Source organism: Camponotus floridanus, unplaced genomic scaffold (assembly GCF_003227725.1).
Source record: "Camponotus floridanus strain SB8 unplaced genomic scaffold, Cflo_v7.5 scaffold67, whole genome shotgun sequence".
Lineage (NCBI taxonomy): Eukaryota > Metazoa > Arthropoda > Insecta > Hymenoptera > Formicidae > Camponotus > Camponotus floridanus.
This window is the reverse complement of record NW_020229835.1, coordinates 209,988-226,531: the sequence shown is the minus strand read 5'-3', so window position 1 is coordinate 226,531 and position 16,544 is coordinate 209,988. Positions and strand designations below refer to the sequence as shown.

The window sequence follows — 16,544 nt, the reverse complement described above, 5'->3', positions numbered from 1 at the left end:
AATTTTCTAAAATTCTGTTTTAATTTTCTAATAAAATAGAATTTTCTAATAAAATAGAATTCTATTTTATAAAATTGCATCAGAAAAAATCTTTCTTATTGTACGAGTTTTCTAGTGCTTTTTATTTATGTAACACAAAGTCCCTTAAGTCTAAACAAGCTTAGAAATTGATTGAAAAAAATTGAATAGTCTTTATAAGATGAATGTTTTTCACTTACCTAACATTTTCATCTTTTATTATTAGAAATTACAATAAAGAATATCCATTGCTTATTTAATATTTTGTTAAGACATTGATATAAATAAAGATAGATATATATTTATAATATATTTTAAATTTTATTTTAATTTACTTGTTGACTATTTAATATGAGAACAAAATTCTCAGAAAAAAGTTTCTTTTTAATTTCCAGGATCCCAATAAAATTCCACAAGAATTCCTTGATTTTTCCAAAGATAAGAGAAATCCTTGAGAATTCGAGATTTTCTGGAAAGACACTGTTATCAAATATTTTAAATGCATTTTAATAACAATTTTAATTTTAATAATTTATTTTTCTCGTCGATTATTTTCAATATGAGCAAAAATTGTCAGAGAATTTTTCCTTAAATTCCAAGAGTCCCAATAAACACTCCTTGATTCTTCCAGATACAAAAGAAATCCCTCGGCGTTCCGATCGTATGAAAACTTCCTTTGACAGATTAGAAGCTGTCATCATCGAGCGCAAAGTATGCGACTCCATTAGTCTTGCATTTCGCAGTCGGGACACATCCCGAAGGTACGATCCGCGAATGAAAGGGCCGCGAGGAAGTTATAAAATCGAATTACGCAGAAGTCCGAATTACGCCGAAGCCCGCCACTTGATATGCTCGCGACGATCCCACGCACGAGACGCATGGCAAAGTCTTCACCGCTCGGCACAAGACAATTGGCGGGAATTCGACGATCGAAAGGGAGATTAAATCTTCGTCAAGGAGGGGGAGGAGACGTTCTAATCAAAGGAATTTCACCGCCCCCTCGTTATAAAAATGACACTGTCCATCGTCCTCTTGTCTTGTTGACAAACAAGGGGAAAGAGAGAGAGAGAGGGAGGATTCGTCTCATATTCGCGAGACAGGGAAGCGGCGAGATTTACAAGCTAGATTGAGCCGTAAACAATGTCGTTGGTGCATCGATGCGCGTCCGATCGCGAGTTCCCGATCGCTCGAGCTCGTTCGTTCTCGGAAACCGAGAGCGTTCGCCAAAACGCGTTGACACGATGTTTGTCGGGATAATCCGCTACTCGTGTGCAGTCGGTGTAATACTAGAAGTTTGACGCTCTCCTCGCCGGAGCCGGGTCCCAAAACGCGGGGGAGGGACGCGAGTCCCTCGATCAAGGAGGTCCGATCGCGTGACGATCGCGCTCTATAAGCGCAGCATCTTGGATTACACAGCTGACTTTATTATTGAAAGCAAGTCGGGGGGGATATACTTTGTCGATGGGCCCCGTCGGATTTTTATCGGGCAACCTTGTAGAATTAATGAGTACGGGACCCCGGATCGGTGTCCGGTGCCTTTGTTTACGAGCGAGCCGGACGCGCCGAAAAAAAAGGAAGATGCGGCTAAAGAGGAAGAGACTTTCTAACGCAAGCAAAGTTTATCGCTCGATTTTTCCGTCGCGTTGAAAGACCCAGCAATTAACCCGAATATCTTGTCGCATAACATGTATATCCGATATTTTACAAGATTACAAGCATCATTATTGTTTCGATAAAATGTTTAAAATGCTGCGGAGCAAAAGGCAAAAATTAAAAAAAAGAAATATGTAAAGAAAAGAAAAATAGTAGTATTCGATAATCATAATTGTTAAAGAAATATATATCGTTTCCGTATTTTGTCAGCAAAAAGATAGATTTGTCTTATCTTTTTTACTATTTATTCGACGAGAAATTTTACTAATGAAATTTGACTAGTTTATTGAATTTTATTAATAAGTTAATTAAAATAAAATTTTATTAATAAAGCAATTTTAATTTAAAGTTAATTAAAATAAAATTAATATTGAGGTAAAATTTTATTAACAAAGAAATTTTACAAATTTAAAATTAATTAAAATAAAAATAATATTAAAATAAAATTTTATTAGTAAAGAAATTTTACTAATTTATTAAATTTTATTAATCAAATAATTTCATCTTAATTGCTCAAAATAAATTGATAAACAAATAAGAAATTTTATTAATTTATTATACTTTATTAATAAAATAATTTTATATCAATTTATCAAGACAAATTAATAAAATTATTTCCTCCCAGATACTATTCAGATCGAGACATGTCGATGAATTTTTGAATATATATAGCCTCTCTCTCTGGAATGAAGCCTAACTTTAGATGAAATCTCGAGCTCTAATTCCTTTTTCATTTGTACGCTTATCGATGTGATAGGTCGGTTCAATTTTCCATGACTCCAGACTTCGACGCTAGACTGTGCGAGCACAAAATTTGGTCTTGAGACGAAAGAGAATCGAGCGACGTGGCATGATCTTGCTGACCCTGTGTCGTGGCTCTCGCACGACGAGGCTAGCTCTCGGGCGACGATTACCATATTCCGAGCACCCGGTAGCCTGGCACGAATAATCCGTGTATTTTCGAGCGAGGAGCCGGAGTCGTGTTTGAGTTTAGCCATGGAGCGCTATCGGCCCGCTCTATCTTAACGACGCCAGATCTGTCGTTCTCCACCCGATCCCGCGCCATCTCCTTCTCTTCCCGCCACACGACCTGTCGGGTATCTCGTGAGAGGAAGAGGGGGAGGAGGGAGAAATGAGAGGAGAAGCCAACGCGGGAGAAATACGTCTGCCACCGAAATGATTGATTCGTCGCGGCCTTCTCCTTCGTCGAAGGCAAAACGCTCCGGAAACTACTTTCACGATGATCGTATCTCGAGAAGAATCGATCGAGCGATTGTCTTCGATCGCTCGACTCGATAATTAACGATAATTCCAAGAAGCACTCGCACTCTATGATATTTAATCTCGAAGAAACTTGTTACAAGAGACCCCAGAGGAGTCTCTGGAAATAATTTCTCGGAAAATTATTATTTATAAACATCATCCTCGAAAGAGAGAGAGAGTGCACATCTGTCAATCTTGAATTCGAGATAATCTTCGCATTTGATTAGGGAGTCTTCGGGATCGAGACGATGGTCGCGAGCGCTTCGACTATTTCGAGAAGAGTCATCTCGTTCCGTTTCGCCTCCTTCGAGAGCCTGCGAAGGAAGAAAAGGTTCGGTCCCGGCGCTAAGACTGTAATGTGTCGGCTTAACGTCAGCCGGAGACAGTCGCCTATTTCGATCGCTCGTTGACCACGATTGCGGCTGCTCATGTGTGTCAGAGGAATCACAAGGTGTACGTTCACGACGACTGACGCGCGAGGAATCCGCGCGAGTCTCGTACAAAAGCAGCGAGGGGAATAAGAGGACGAGAAACTCGGAGTATCCTTTCGTTGGCTCGAGGTAGATCTCTCCAAGGTATCGTCGTTATATTGTGTGCCTCGTATAAATACGTGGCGAGTTATCTGAATAATTATTGGCTGCATCTCTCTGTTGCTAAAAGTAATCTATTAGAAAATGGAAGAATTGTTCTAGGGTAAAATTTATTTCTTGAATTTTGTCGCGACATAGATAGGATGATCAAAAATATTTGTATAAACTTGGGAGTGAGTTTTTCACACTTGGAGAAAAAATATCATAGTCTGGAAATGCCTGGTTTATGAATTATAATCGAAAGATTCAACGCAATCGTCCTGAGGTCTTTAAAGAGCGCAACAGTTCATGATCCAAAGTGTCCATGCATTGAATAAAATAGAGGACATTCTGAATATTTGTTGTTAAGTGTTCAGAAATATTTGTACAAACTTGGTGGTGAGTTTTTCATACTTGGAGAAAAAATATCATAGTCTAAAAGTGCCTGGTTTATGAATTATAATTAAAAGATTCAACGTTCGGATATCGCAATCTTGAGGTCTTTAAAGAGCGCAACAGTTTATGATCCAAAGTGTCGATGCATTGAATAAAATAGAGGACATTATGAATATTTGTTGTTAATTGCTCAGAAATATTTGTACAAACTTGAGTTTTCCATACTTGGAGAAAAAATATCATAGTCTAAAAGTGCCTGGTTTATGAATTATAATTAAAAGATTCAACGTTTGGATATCGCAATCTTGAGGTCTTTAAAGAGCGCAACAGTTCATGATCCAAAGTGTCGATGCATTGAATAAAATAGAGGACATTCTGAATATTTGTTACTAACTATGAATAGATAAGCAATTGAACTGAAGATTCATTACATTATTATATCAATGTAAATGTATTCTGTCAGTTTGAAGTAAACATGACATTTGTGTTTTCGTCGTTGAATGTAATCTTTTGTAGAGGGCTACAGTAATGATAATTAGGCAATTGATTGGATCGACAAGTTGAATCTCAAGTGTTAAATGTCATCTCTCGATATATTATAACTCATAATTCAGGCACTTCCGGACATTTTTCTTCCTCAAGTGTAAAGAAGAACTCACTCCCAAAGTTTACACAAGTATTTCTGAATCCTACATGAGACCGTTCAAAGCAGACTAAAGCAGAACGATCGAGTTCACATTTCTGCGTGATTCCCGGAGAGAAGTTGATTCGCGGAAGAGACACAGGCAGAGAAGACAGAGGGGGAGGGGGAGGGGGAGGGGGAGGAGAAGAGACAGGGAATTAGATTCCACGGCGGAGAGAAATTGACAATGGGTATCCCAGAGACTCTCGATGACACACAATGGCAACTCGATACTTGGTTTACCGGCTGGAGAAAGATCCGGCTTTTCATTCTCCCGGAGGGGGAGGGGGGGGGAGAGGGAGAACGAAACGCTTGGCGGCGATGGTCGACCTTTTGCCTCCGCTCCTCGTCCAAAGAGGAGCGTTTCATTGCCCGATCCGCCGTGTAATGGCGGTCCCTTTTTGTGCGTCGCTTTTGAAAAAGACCTCGTGTCCGCGACACGAAGGAAACTGTCTCGCGGTACCAAGTATCCATTACCTCACGTTTCTACGCGAAATTACTCCCTTTCTCCCTCTCTCGGTCCACCAAAGATTCCTCTCCTCTGCCTCTGCCCCCCCTTTAGAAGAATCCCCGAAGATCCTCGTGCATCGCAGGAAGCGGAAGCGGGCGTATTCGGGAAACGCGTGTTTCTTCCGAAGCGAGGAACAATCGGGGAGCTCGTGGGAAGGGACCTCCTCATCCTCCCGAGATGCACGAGCGACAGCGACTCCCCTGCCCCCCCCTTTCCATCCCCCCCTCGCTCCCGCGTGGGTCTTCGGCGTGTCTGGCATATTCGTAGATCTTGATTTCCAGCTGGCGCGATCTCTCTTCTCCCGAGAGAGCTAATCGCGATAAGGCCGAGGGAAAAGAGGGGCTCCCCCTCGGGAGAGCGTGTGCCGCGCCGAGGGAGGGGAAGGGGGGGTGAACTCGGGTGAAAGAGGATTCATTTGCGGCGCTAATTGGCTCGCGATTTCTCTGCACGAGCGGGCCTCGAGCCGCCAACGGACATTCGTCACGTGTGCTCCCCTTGCCCCCCTTCGTCATAACCCCCGCCCCCCCAGTGTCACAGTGGGCTTTCTGTCTTTTGCCAGTTCTTTCGCCCAACCCCCCCCCCCTCCTCGTCGCCGGAAACAAGGCGACGCACTGTGCGGTATCCCGGTACGAATTTACGCAGCTTTTTCTCTCCATCTCTCATCTCGCTGTCTCCCCCTGCCCCCCTCTTATCGCCCGTTTAATCTCGTCGCGATAAAGACCGAGCTCTTGGCGAGATCGGAAGACGATCGTGAATTATCACGTTGACGTTTAACGCAATCAACACGCGTCTCGTTCCTCCGATCGATCTACAGGGAGGATAATAAGTTAGAGAAATTTTTTAAAAATAGAAAATGAATTTTGAAATTTGTTTCTACGTTTCATTCAATAATATGACTTTTTCGAAACAAATTGAATCTTTTCGATAAATCAATAAAGATAATATATATTAAGCGTTTTCTGGAAAACGAATTAAATATTTCTAATAATCAATAAAAATAATATAAAGTTTTTTTTTCAATAAAAATAATATAAAACTTTTTTGAAAGAAATTAAATAAATTTTTAACGAATTGATAAAAATCCAGGAAACGTCATCTTTTGCAAAGCTGTAACGATAATAATTCTCTTTGGAAATCGGGCGGCCCGTTTATCGGCGATGGAAACGAAAACAACGGTACGAGCGGACGGCACGCGACGTTTCATCTCGTGAATGCGTTAATTTCGCTGAATTCCTCCGCTAGAAGACCGTCGCGACGCGTGTCTCGTCTATTAAGGTCACCGCCCACACGCTCTCGCTCCGTTTTTCTCGGTCGTCTTTGAGATTTCTGTCCCGCGGAAGCAGCAACGTCGACGCGGGGGAGGTGAAGCATTCGACGTCCGACGAAAAAAAAGAGAGAGATACGCGAAATTCTTTCTCTTTGTTCTTCCACTCCCTCGCGCCTCTCCCTTCCTCACTCTTTCTCGATCACGTTTGTCGTGTCCCCTGGTTCCGGCGCTTCCGGCGCTTCCGGTGTCACACGCCGTTGAGCACGCTCCACCCTCTCCCTCTTGTACGTGTGTAAGGACCACGTCCGGCAAACCAGAAAGCATCCTAATTGTTGGTACAACACTGGGGGTCTCTGTCTGTGACAACGACGGTGCCCCTTTATTGTCGGGAGACCTTTGTACGTATTGTGTTTGCACACGGCCACCCGCGATTGCTCGAGACGGGAATATAAGATTGGGAAAAGAAAGATTTGTAAAAGAGAATCTTTATTTTTGTTCCTCCTTATATAGAGAGTAGGGTATTTAATTTTGTGATTTATATTATCTCAATTATGTATATAATTATCGAAATAATATTTTCGATAAAAGTCTCACGGTTTCAAGAAGGAAATATGATGCAACAGATTTATAGCATGTATTTTTTTGAAGATACTTTTATTTTTATTTTTGGAGCAGAATCATACCTTTTTTCCATAAGACTGCGAGATTCTCCATCATTCATAAAGATATCAAGGCAGAATTATTATAATTATTATAATTATTATAATTATCAGAAATCTACGAGAAATAATTTATAATTTAGTTTAATATGAAATGTATAATAATTGTAAAAAGTATTCGCATTTCGATAACTTTAAGTTTTTTCGATAAAAAGTATGAGCTGAATTAATTTATATAAAAAAATGCATGCGTTTAAGAAAGTATCTTGCAAGTGTACTTTTATAAAAATAGAATCACATGAATTGAACCTGTTTATTATTAAAGATATTAGCAAATAATTCAAATAGTGCAAATATATTACGCAAGATTTTATATCTCATGTGTCAAGATAAATTATAAATTTCATAAATTGATTTTCCCGGATAATTCTATTTTAATATTGTTCAATTAATATAATAATATTGTTAATTGTAATTCTACTTTAATTTTATATATGATAAGAAAAGTCGATTTATCTAGGAAAAAATATATATAATCTCATTTAAAAAATAGAGAAGTAATTTTGTTGGTAAACTATCCTATAACAAAATGTCGATATGATGATATTTAAATTAAAAAAATTGATGTTGCAAGAAATCTGTTGTCATGTTGCATCCTATGAAACTTTAATGGAAAAGATTTTTTGAAAATTGCATGCATAACAAATATAATTTAAATCACAAAGTTAAATACACTGCGCATGTATATAAAAGAAGAATAAAACAAAGATTCTTTTTTAGATATTTTTCCCTATTTTCCACGCAGACGTCTTTATAATATATTAGAATCTTTAAATAAAATATATACTAAATGCATTATTCACTGTGTTCCGCGAATACGGAAAAAAGGCAATTTCGATCGGAGATCAATCTTGTTTTTTATACAATATACTAAGAAGAAAAAAGGAATACCGTCAAGTTATCTAGCGATCATTTTACGTAAGGTATTGTAAGGAATAGCTCTGTTTAATAAGCGATTGTCTCTAAACGTGGGGATTAATTCAAGATTGCCAAATTGTTTATCGAGGTGTTAAAGAGTAACTTTCTCTTTATATCAATTAATCGACCAATTAACGCTATCCAAGGGCATTCGCAAAATCGGAGTCTGCCGGTCTTGACTCGACAAACTTTTCAAGTTTAAGAAATCATAGGAATCTATCGAATCGAATAATGTACCGTTTAATCGTATAAAATCTTGTATTCAAACGAATAAATAATATTTAAATATGTATTTTCAACAATAAAATCAAGAGAAAATTGCAACGGATATCGAAATAGGTGGTCTTTTCTTTTCTTTCTCAAGTTCAGATGTCTAATTTTCCAGAGAAATAAATTCCAAAAAAAGTCATCTTTGTCTTTATTTTACACAATGTCGAATTTTAATCTTCGATTCGCTGGACCTCTATTATTCCTTAATATGATAATAATTAATGAATGCAAACTCACGTTGTGCAACTTGTAGTAGAGCCCGCAAGCGTTGCAGACCGGCTCGCCCGCCTGATTCCTTCGCCAGAGGGTCGTGGTCGCCGTCTTGCAGTTGGCGCAGCTGGTGCCCGCTCGTCTCGCCGCACTCTGCAGCGACAGTTTTGGAAAAGAGAAGACACAGATATCACACCCGTCACGTCAGCGTTTCAGGTTTTGACGATCGTCGCGCGATCGTCTCTTTCTCTCTCGGCTAAATTTAACCCGAGTTAATAATGCAGTCACGTTATCTCGCGCTATTAAAGTTTCCTCCATTGATAAGGAAGATATGAGGAATGTGAAGAATCTTACACGCGATAAAATTCTGATATATTAATAATAAAGAATCTATATATAAAAATCTCATCTCTCCTTTAGATGCTAGAATTAGATCAGCTGATTGTCAATAACTCGTTATAAAGTTGCCTATCTCAGTTATCCTTATCTCGTTATGTAAGATACTATTAGAAAAATGGCGAGGAAGAATCTTATCGCAATTAAATATTGATTAACTTCGAGTCTTCCTTCATCCCGTCAACTGTCAAAAAAAATCACACGTGTCAGTTGTCGTAAAAATGCGCGCTCACCGGCAAATATTTTTGTATCATTTACGCATAAACGGGGAGAATTCGTCTCCTTCTAAGCCGTGAATGAAAATTGCGCCATACGAGAAGGGATTATAAGACGCTCGGAGTAAAGTAGTACCCTATACAAGTGTACTCGAGTCCATCTACTCCCGCATTCGATCCGTCGGCTTACGAGCGGAATCAAAAAGCCACGGGCTTCAACCCCCTTCCCCCCGAAAATCCCTCCGGATCGCTCGCCTGGATAGCTCGGATCGAGAGGAACAGGGGGCGAGAAAATCAAAGTGTGCGTAGAGCTTAACGCGAGAAAAGTCTCCCATTCTCGAGAAAAAAAAGAAAACCCCGGCCCCGAAAACACCTGTACACCTCGTCGACGCATACGAGTGGCACAAACACTTAACGAAAAAGGAAGCGGATCCATTTTATCCCTCGGGGACTAACCGCGGCTTATTCTCCCCGAAACGGCGCGCGAACGTGAGCTGGAAGATGGAGAGAGAGGGGGGGGGGGAGAGAGGGAGGGAGCACAGGTATCTCACCGCCGTTGAATCTGTATTATAATACCCTCTTCTCCGGTTTACACGTATCTACCTTTCACTTTTATCCTCGTCCTTTCCCTCCTCCCTCTGCTTCTTCCTGCTGAACCACTTAACCGTTAATGGACGATACTGTTACCGAAAACGGTGCGCCGCGGGTAAATTCCAAGTGCGTCGCACAACATGTACGTCTGGTCGAAACAAATTGGACGCTGATACGACGAGACGATATTATTCAAGCCGTCTCGAGGCTTCGAATTATGATAGCCGAGTAGAGATAACCCATACACCACGGAACATTGTTGTAACATAAGCAATATTACAATATTGCTGCAATGTTACAATAATATCAATAATATTGCTCCAACATTCTGTACTGCTGTAACATTTTAATATTGCTATAAAGCAATATTAAAATGTTGCTGCAATATTGCTGTAATGTTACAACAATATTAAAATGTTGCTGCAATATTGCTGCAATGTTACAACAATATTAAAATGTTGCTGCAATATTGCTGCATTGTTACAACAATATTAAAATGTTGCTGCAATATTGCTGTAATATTACAATATTAAAATGTTGCTACAATATTGCTGTAATATTACAACAATGTTCTGGATAAAATGATGGAAAATTATTTCCATTTCTTGATTTTCTCTCCGTCGAAAATATTTTTCCACCTCTCGTATTTTAATATAAAAAAATGTCAAATGTGGTACATTTTATTAATACGTCATATTATTATTTAAAGCACCGGGACACCCCTGACGATCGTTTCGGCGAGATAAGGGACGGAGAGATAAGGGATGGCGCGCGCGCGAGATGTTTCTTTTCTTCGAGAGGCGCCCACCTTTGACCCTCCGCTCTCTCCCGTTCACCCCCTACTCGCAAACCACTTAACCCCCCTCGAGATGACACTGCACCCCGGCGCTCGGGAAGGCAGGACGGCCGAGTATACCTGCCTGCCTGCCTGCCTGTCATTGTCGGCGAAAGCACAAAATAGAGGAACCACCCTCCCCGTTCCCCACCCCGTCGCTCGCATAATAGCGAGCTTATTGAAATTTCTTTGAGCGAGAGGGATAGCTCTTTCGCGTGCATCCCCTTCTCCCTTTGTCCCGCCCTCCCGTACGTTGCGTCGCGCACAATGAGCTCTGAGACAGTACCAATTCTCGAGAGAAAGAGAGAGAGAGAGAGAGAGCACCTCAACGAACGTTGCGAGAAAAACCTCCCCTTTTCAAGCGCGCTCTCGCGTCTCGTCGTCAAATTCAGGGACTCGTGTTCGCGAATCGGTGCGTGATCGAGTGTTTCCGAGTCGCTTCTGCCCGCGTTTATTGTGCAGCGAGTGGAAGAAACTTTCGAAGATCGGGAGATAAACACAGCGCAACTGTCAACTGCATCGGTTGCCGTCGTCTTCGAAGACGGTTCAAGATTGACGAAAACCTTCTCGTCTCCCCCTCACCTCGCAACAAGCCCATCAATCGTCGCGCGACGAATTCACGATATACGAATGGATAGGAAAAAAAAACCCCATCCGCTTCCTTCGATCCGTTTTCTTTTCCCGACGTCCATCGCGAGAACGGACCTTTGTTTATTTCCCGGGAATGAAGCACCGAGGGTCGACAGGTGAAAGAACGGGAGGCGAAAGGAGGGACGTACGGTGGCGACGGTGTGTAATCATGCCTTATCTGGCGGATCTAATCAACCCTAACAAGGGGGCGCGCAACAAAGAGAAGGGGGAGGAGGGGGTGCGCCCGGAGAAAACCCTCCGTCTCGGAATCGATACGCGGAGAGCCACCTCATCAATATAGCCGCGCCGCTATCTGCTCTAGATCTTTGACACTCTCGCCCCCTTCGAAGGGAGGCGAGGGGGAGGGTGGACTGAGACACCCCGAAAATCGCCGGCACCTACCGGCCATCACGCGGCTAATGGTTATTAAACGAGAACGCGGGGTTTGCCGAGTGTTTCCAAACCGGCGAGTTTTCAGGGGAGGAAGAGAGAGAGAGAGAGGGGGGGATTATTAGCAAATGGAGAATATAATTCGACGACTTTGTGGACTTTGGACTCGGCTTTCCCGTGAGTTTTATGATAAAATTGCAAACGTCGATTAGAATTTATATATCAATTTATAACTCAATTTAAGTTACCTATTTAATTCGGTTATAATTAATTTATTTAATGCAATTATTAATTTATTTAATGCAACTATTGATTTATTTAATGATTTTATTTAATGCAATTATTGATTTATTTAATTATTTTATTTGATGCAATTATTAATTTATTTAATTATTTTATTTAAGGCAATTATCAATTTATTTAATTGATTTATTTAATTCTGTGATAATTACGTTTTAATTCAATTTAAATTATTTACAAACGACTGCGGGAAACTTAATTGCATTTAAAACAAGACAAGTCTACTCCGCACGTCGCTTTTATATCCGAAGGATTATTCCTTCTGCGCGATCTCTCTCAAGGTATCGCCGACTCGGTATGCGAGCGTTCCCTCGTACAAGAGAACGACCGGTCTGGCACGATCGTGCACGCATTGCTGGGCGATTAGTATCCCCTGAAAGTATCTCGCTCGCAAGTCCTGTCGCGGGACACACCAGGAGGAGTCTGGACCCCGGCTCTCGCGGGGACCTCGTCCGATTTCGAAAGAGAGCTGGCCGATTCCGGCCTCGCGTCTCTCTCTCTCTCTTCCTCTTCCAATATCGAATTTATTAATTATTCCACGAGATCTCCCTCTTCCTTCTCGCGAGGAACGAGCCCCCCGGTAAATTGCGTATCGGGGACTCGCGCTTGGACAATACTTTATCATCCCGCGCTTGCCGGGAACCGGTTGCCTCCAGAAGGCAGAGCCCCGGACACTGACGGATATGACATTTCTGAAGTTTCGCGGCGATCTACGTTTCTCTCGTTCCTTTATTCCTATTTTATATCTCCCTCCTCTTGCTTTCTTTTTCCGTTGCCCCCCCCCCTCTCCCCAACCGTCGTCAGTCTTCCTCTGCCGTCTTCCTCTTCTTCATCTCCTCCTCCTTTTCTTCACGGCCGCTTCTTTCGACCTCGCGTTTCCTCCGCTCGTTTTATTTCGCTCCCTGCCACCCCGACGGCGTACATCGACTCTCCTCGACGTCTCGAGGAGGGGGGGGGAGAGAGGAGGTGAAGGAAAGAGCTCTCCCTCTCTTTTTTCGTCCATCGGCGAATCGTATCTTTTATTTGCCATCGGTCTTCGTGCCTCTCTCGAGCGAGCGAATGAACGAAGCGACTCGGAGAGAGCACGTCATTCTCGAAATTGAAAACTGGATTATCGGCTTCGACGTCCGGTCCGACAGCCCATTCGACGGGCGAGCCGTGTAGACAAGTTCGCAGGTAGACCCCAAGTCCCACGCGTTTCTCTCACGACCGGTAACGAGTCATAACGATTCAATTAGCCTGCGATAATAGTCGGGGAGCATCGATTAATCGTCTCGAGTTTTGAAAATAATAATAATCAAAGTTGCCGAGGAGGAGGGAAAAAAATGATAGAAGTTGTATGTTGTGTCGCTTATCGCGATTTATCCCTTATCCTTAACGCGCTCTTAATCCCGAGAAGCTTGAAACGAGAGGGGACACAAGTTGGCTACCGATATCGATGCGAGGAGTTCATTGAAATCACGAGATCCATCCGCCGAACGGATCATTACGCGTTATTAATTAGCCTGATAGGCTGATTAATGACCGGACTCGCGATAATATACAACTACCACGCGATCCTTGGCGCTTCTCCGGATGAAGAAGCCATTCGAAAAGATGCCGCCGATATGTTTCAATAGAGCGCTATTGGAAGCTGGTTCCAACACTGAGAAAAATCGTCTGATTGTACCAACAAGATGTATATGATTGAAGGCATTTTGGTTAAATCAAACAAGAATTTCTAGTTATCCTGATAAGACTCGATTTTTTATAACTAGAACGTTTAATAGATTTTACTATAAGGATTTGGTTAGTATTTTCTGATTGGATCTATCAAATTTCTTGTTACATTAATTTCTTTGCTTGCTTCTTAACTTAACTCGTGTTGAATATTTGCCATAAAATGTATATAAAGAACTAGTATTAACATTAAATCCAAAGTATATTTTTTTTCTCTTACAAGCAGTAGTGCCAGAAAGAGGACGCTAGCTCTCTGATTGTGTATATTTGAGCTGCATCCTCTTCTTGCATCACTGTTTATCAGTTTAATTTCTAACAAACTGAATTTAAAATAATTTATTCAATAATCTGGATTGAATTTATCCAATAATCTTGTTGGAATTCAGAATATTAAACAGATTTTTGAGATTAGATGGAAAAAATTTTAGACGATCTGGTGCTGGCGAGTTTAGTATTATTAATCAGAAAATTTGGTAAATTTAACAGGAAGAAATTAATCAGATTCATCTGGCAATTCCTACAAGAATTCTGATTCGTCCATTTTCCAACAGACATACTGGTTGAATCTAGCAGAATTCTAATTAATGCAATCAGATTTTTTTCTCAGCGCAGTTTAATTTCTAACAAACTGAACTTAAAATAATTTATTCAATAATCTGGATTGAATTTATCCAATAATCTTGTTGGAATTCAGAATATTAAACAGACTTTTGAGATGGAAAAGATTTTAGACGACTTGGCTGGCGAGTTTAGAATTATGAACCCGAAAATTTGGTAAATTTAACAGGAAGAAATTAATCAGATTCATCTGATAATCCCAAGAATTCTGGTTCGTCCATTTTCCAACAGAAAGAAGAATTCTAATTAATGCAACCAGATTTTTTTCTCAGTAAACCTTGTTGAAAGAGCAAGATTCCTTACATACATATTTATAGAGACGTGCTCGTTTCTATTATAGGATATTAATACATTTCGCGCGCAAAGCATATAATTATCTTCTAAATCGCCGAGATCGGTACGTATCGGATCTCTCTTGACGTTGATGCAATCGTGTATCTCCTCTCTCCCCCTTCTTGGGAAATTAGTAATAATCAAATTAGCCGTTCCCAGTGATTAATGATACCTCGAGTGTGTCTTCTGCTCGTTTTCGAGAAGCCGATCTCGTCACAAGACGCGAGAGGGAGGATCGATCGCTCGTCTCGTCATCTCTCTGTCTTTCTCGCTCTTCCTCTCCAAGTATACGTCCGATCGACATTTCGACAATAATTACCTACTCGCTACGTGTCGCGTGTCACGGCCGATCGATAACGCGCTGACAATTAACTCTGAAAAATCGTCCCGGCTCGCGTGGTACCGGTTTCGTGCACTCGCAGCTTCTCCGATCGGACTAGAGGGGTAGGAGGGGGATGCGAGGGAGAGTTCGATTTATACTCGCGGCAATAGCGGGGCTTGGTCGATCGTCGTACGACGAGATACCGATTTTTTTCATTTCTCGGGATCTCCGGAGAGCGAAACGATTCTTTCCCTCGTTCCCTTCTTCTTTTCCCTCTCTGCGAAAAAGCAAATCCCGTCGCGAGCGGACTATCGTTTTACGAGCGCAGCCTCTCGATAACGATCGCCCGTGTATCCTTGACTAAATCGTGACTAGAAGCGGCAGGGAGAGCGGGAGGACGCCGAGATACACACGCTCGGGTACAAACATTGTTCTCTCCACATCGGGAGATACAAATTGCTCGTATGGCGCGGCAGCGACGGCTGCCAGCGGTAGGGTGGAATAAATAATAGGGGGCGGGATGCGAGAATGTGTGCGTAAGAGTGAGAGGATCCGGGAAGATGAGGGAGAGGGCTAATTTCTCCGTATCCCGTGTCTCTTCTCCTCCTTCTCTCTCTCTCGTCGAACTCACCGACTCCTCTCGATGCGGCGCTTGCTCTTATTATTATTCGAAAGTAGCTGCACCGGATTCCACCTCGCGATCTTCGGGAGGAAATGCGAGCGTTTCGCTGACCGGCAGGTTGCGGAATCGCGATCGATTTTCTCTCTCTCTCTCTCTTTCTTGAGGAAGCACTCCTTGAGCACGTGAGTCGAAATGGCGGATGGCGTCCCGATGTACACGTATATCTCTCTCTTTCTCTCTCTCAGGGGAAGCGCACCCTCCCGAGGCGGCGTCACCCGGTATATACAGGGTGTGAGACGAAAATTCTAATACCAAAATGTTGAGGAAGACTTTATAAAAATGTCCTATTTTTCATCTTATATTCATCCCTCTATCGATATCGATATTATCGTGTTGTACGCGGGCCTCTTGATGCGCTATTCCTGAACCAGGAGAATGTAACGCGCCGATTGGTAATCTTTAATCTTTTGTAGCGCCGAAACTACATCTTTCTCAACATTTTGCTATTAGGATTTTCGTTTCCAAATGGTCTCAGGAATCTACCATTAACGGCTGATTCGTCAAGTATGGGACACCGTATATACATACATATATATGTGCTCGCTACCTCGCTCTCAACGGTCTGCTTCGTACACAGATAATATAATGCACGGACGGTGCTGTGGGCGGCGTGGTGCGCGCTTGTGACTGTGACAAGTAGTGGTACCACATTCCTAACACTAGCGCGTTCTCGGTGCACGGCACACGTAGCCTCCGTCTCCCCTCGCCCCTGCTTCAGCACCTTCTGTCTCTTTCCCTTCCCCCTCGTCTCTCTCTATTTATCCCTCGGTCTAGGGTGGGGTACAAACAAAGCTCGGGTCCGTGCAAGAGGAGCGCATCAGGATCCGGACGGTGGTGGTGCCTGGAGTCGTTCCCAGGGATTAGTCGACGGCGACCATGTTACATAAGTCGCATTTACTCGATAAAGGCTGTTACTCGCGAGGTTTACGTGTAGTTTCATTAAGAGGATGCGTGGTTGCTCCAGTTTCGACGGATCGATACGACATTCTCGACGATTCCGCTCCTCTCCAATTTAATTGTCGCCTTTTTTTTTTTTA

General features: G+C 42.1%; 1 protein-coding gene across 3 annotated transcripts in view; it reads right to left on the bottom strand.

Moving 5' to 3' along the window:
* LOC105248542 (GATA-binding factor C) overlaps nucleotides 1-16,544 on the bottom strand; it is a 96,418-nt gene that overhangs the window by 10,344 nt on the left and 69,530 nt on the right. For all 3 annotated transcript variants that reach the window (XM_011253389.3, XM_025413460.1, XM_025413459.1), the window contains exon 5: nucleotides 8,504-8,638. In XM_011253389.3, the coding sequence (XP_011251691.2) occupies nucleotides 8,504-8,638 (135 nt within the window). The remainder of the gene's footprint in view (nucleotides 1-8,503; nucleotides 8,639-16,544) is intronic.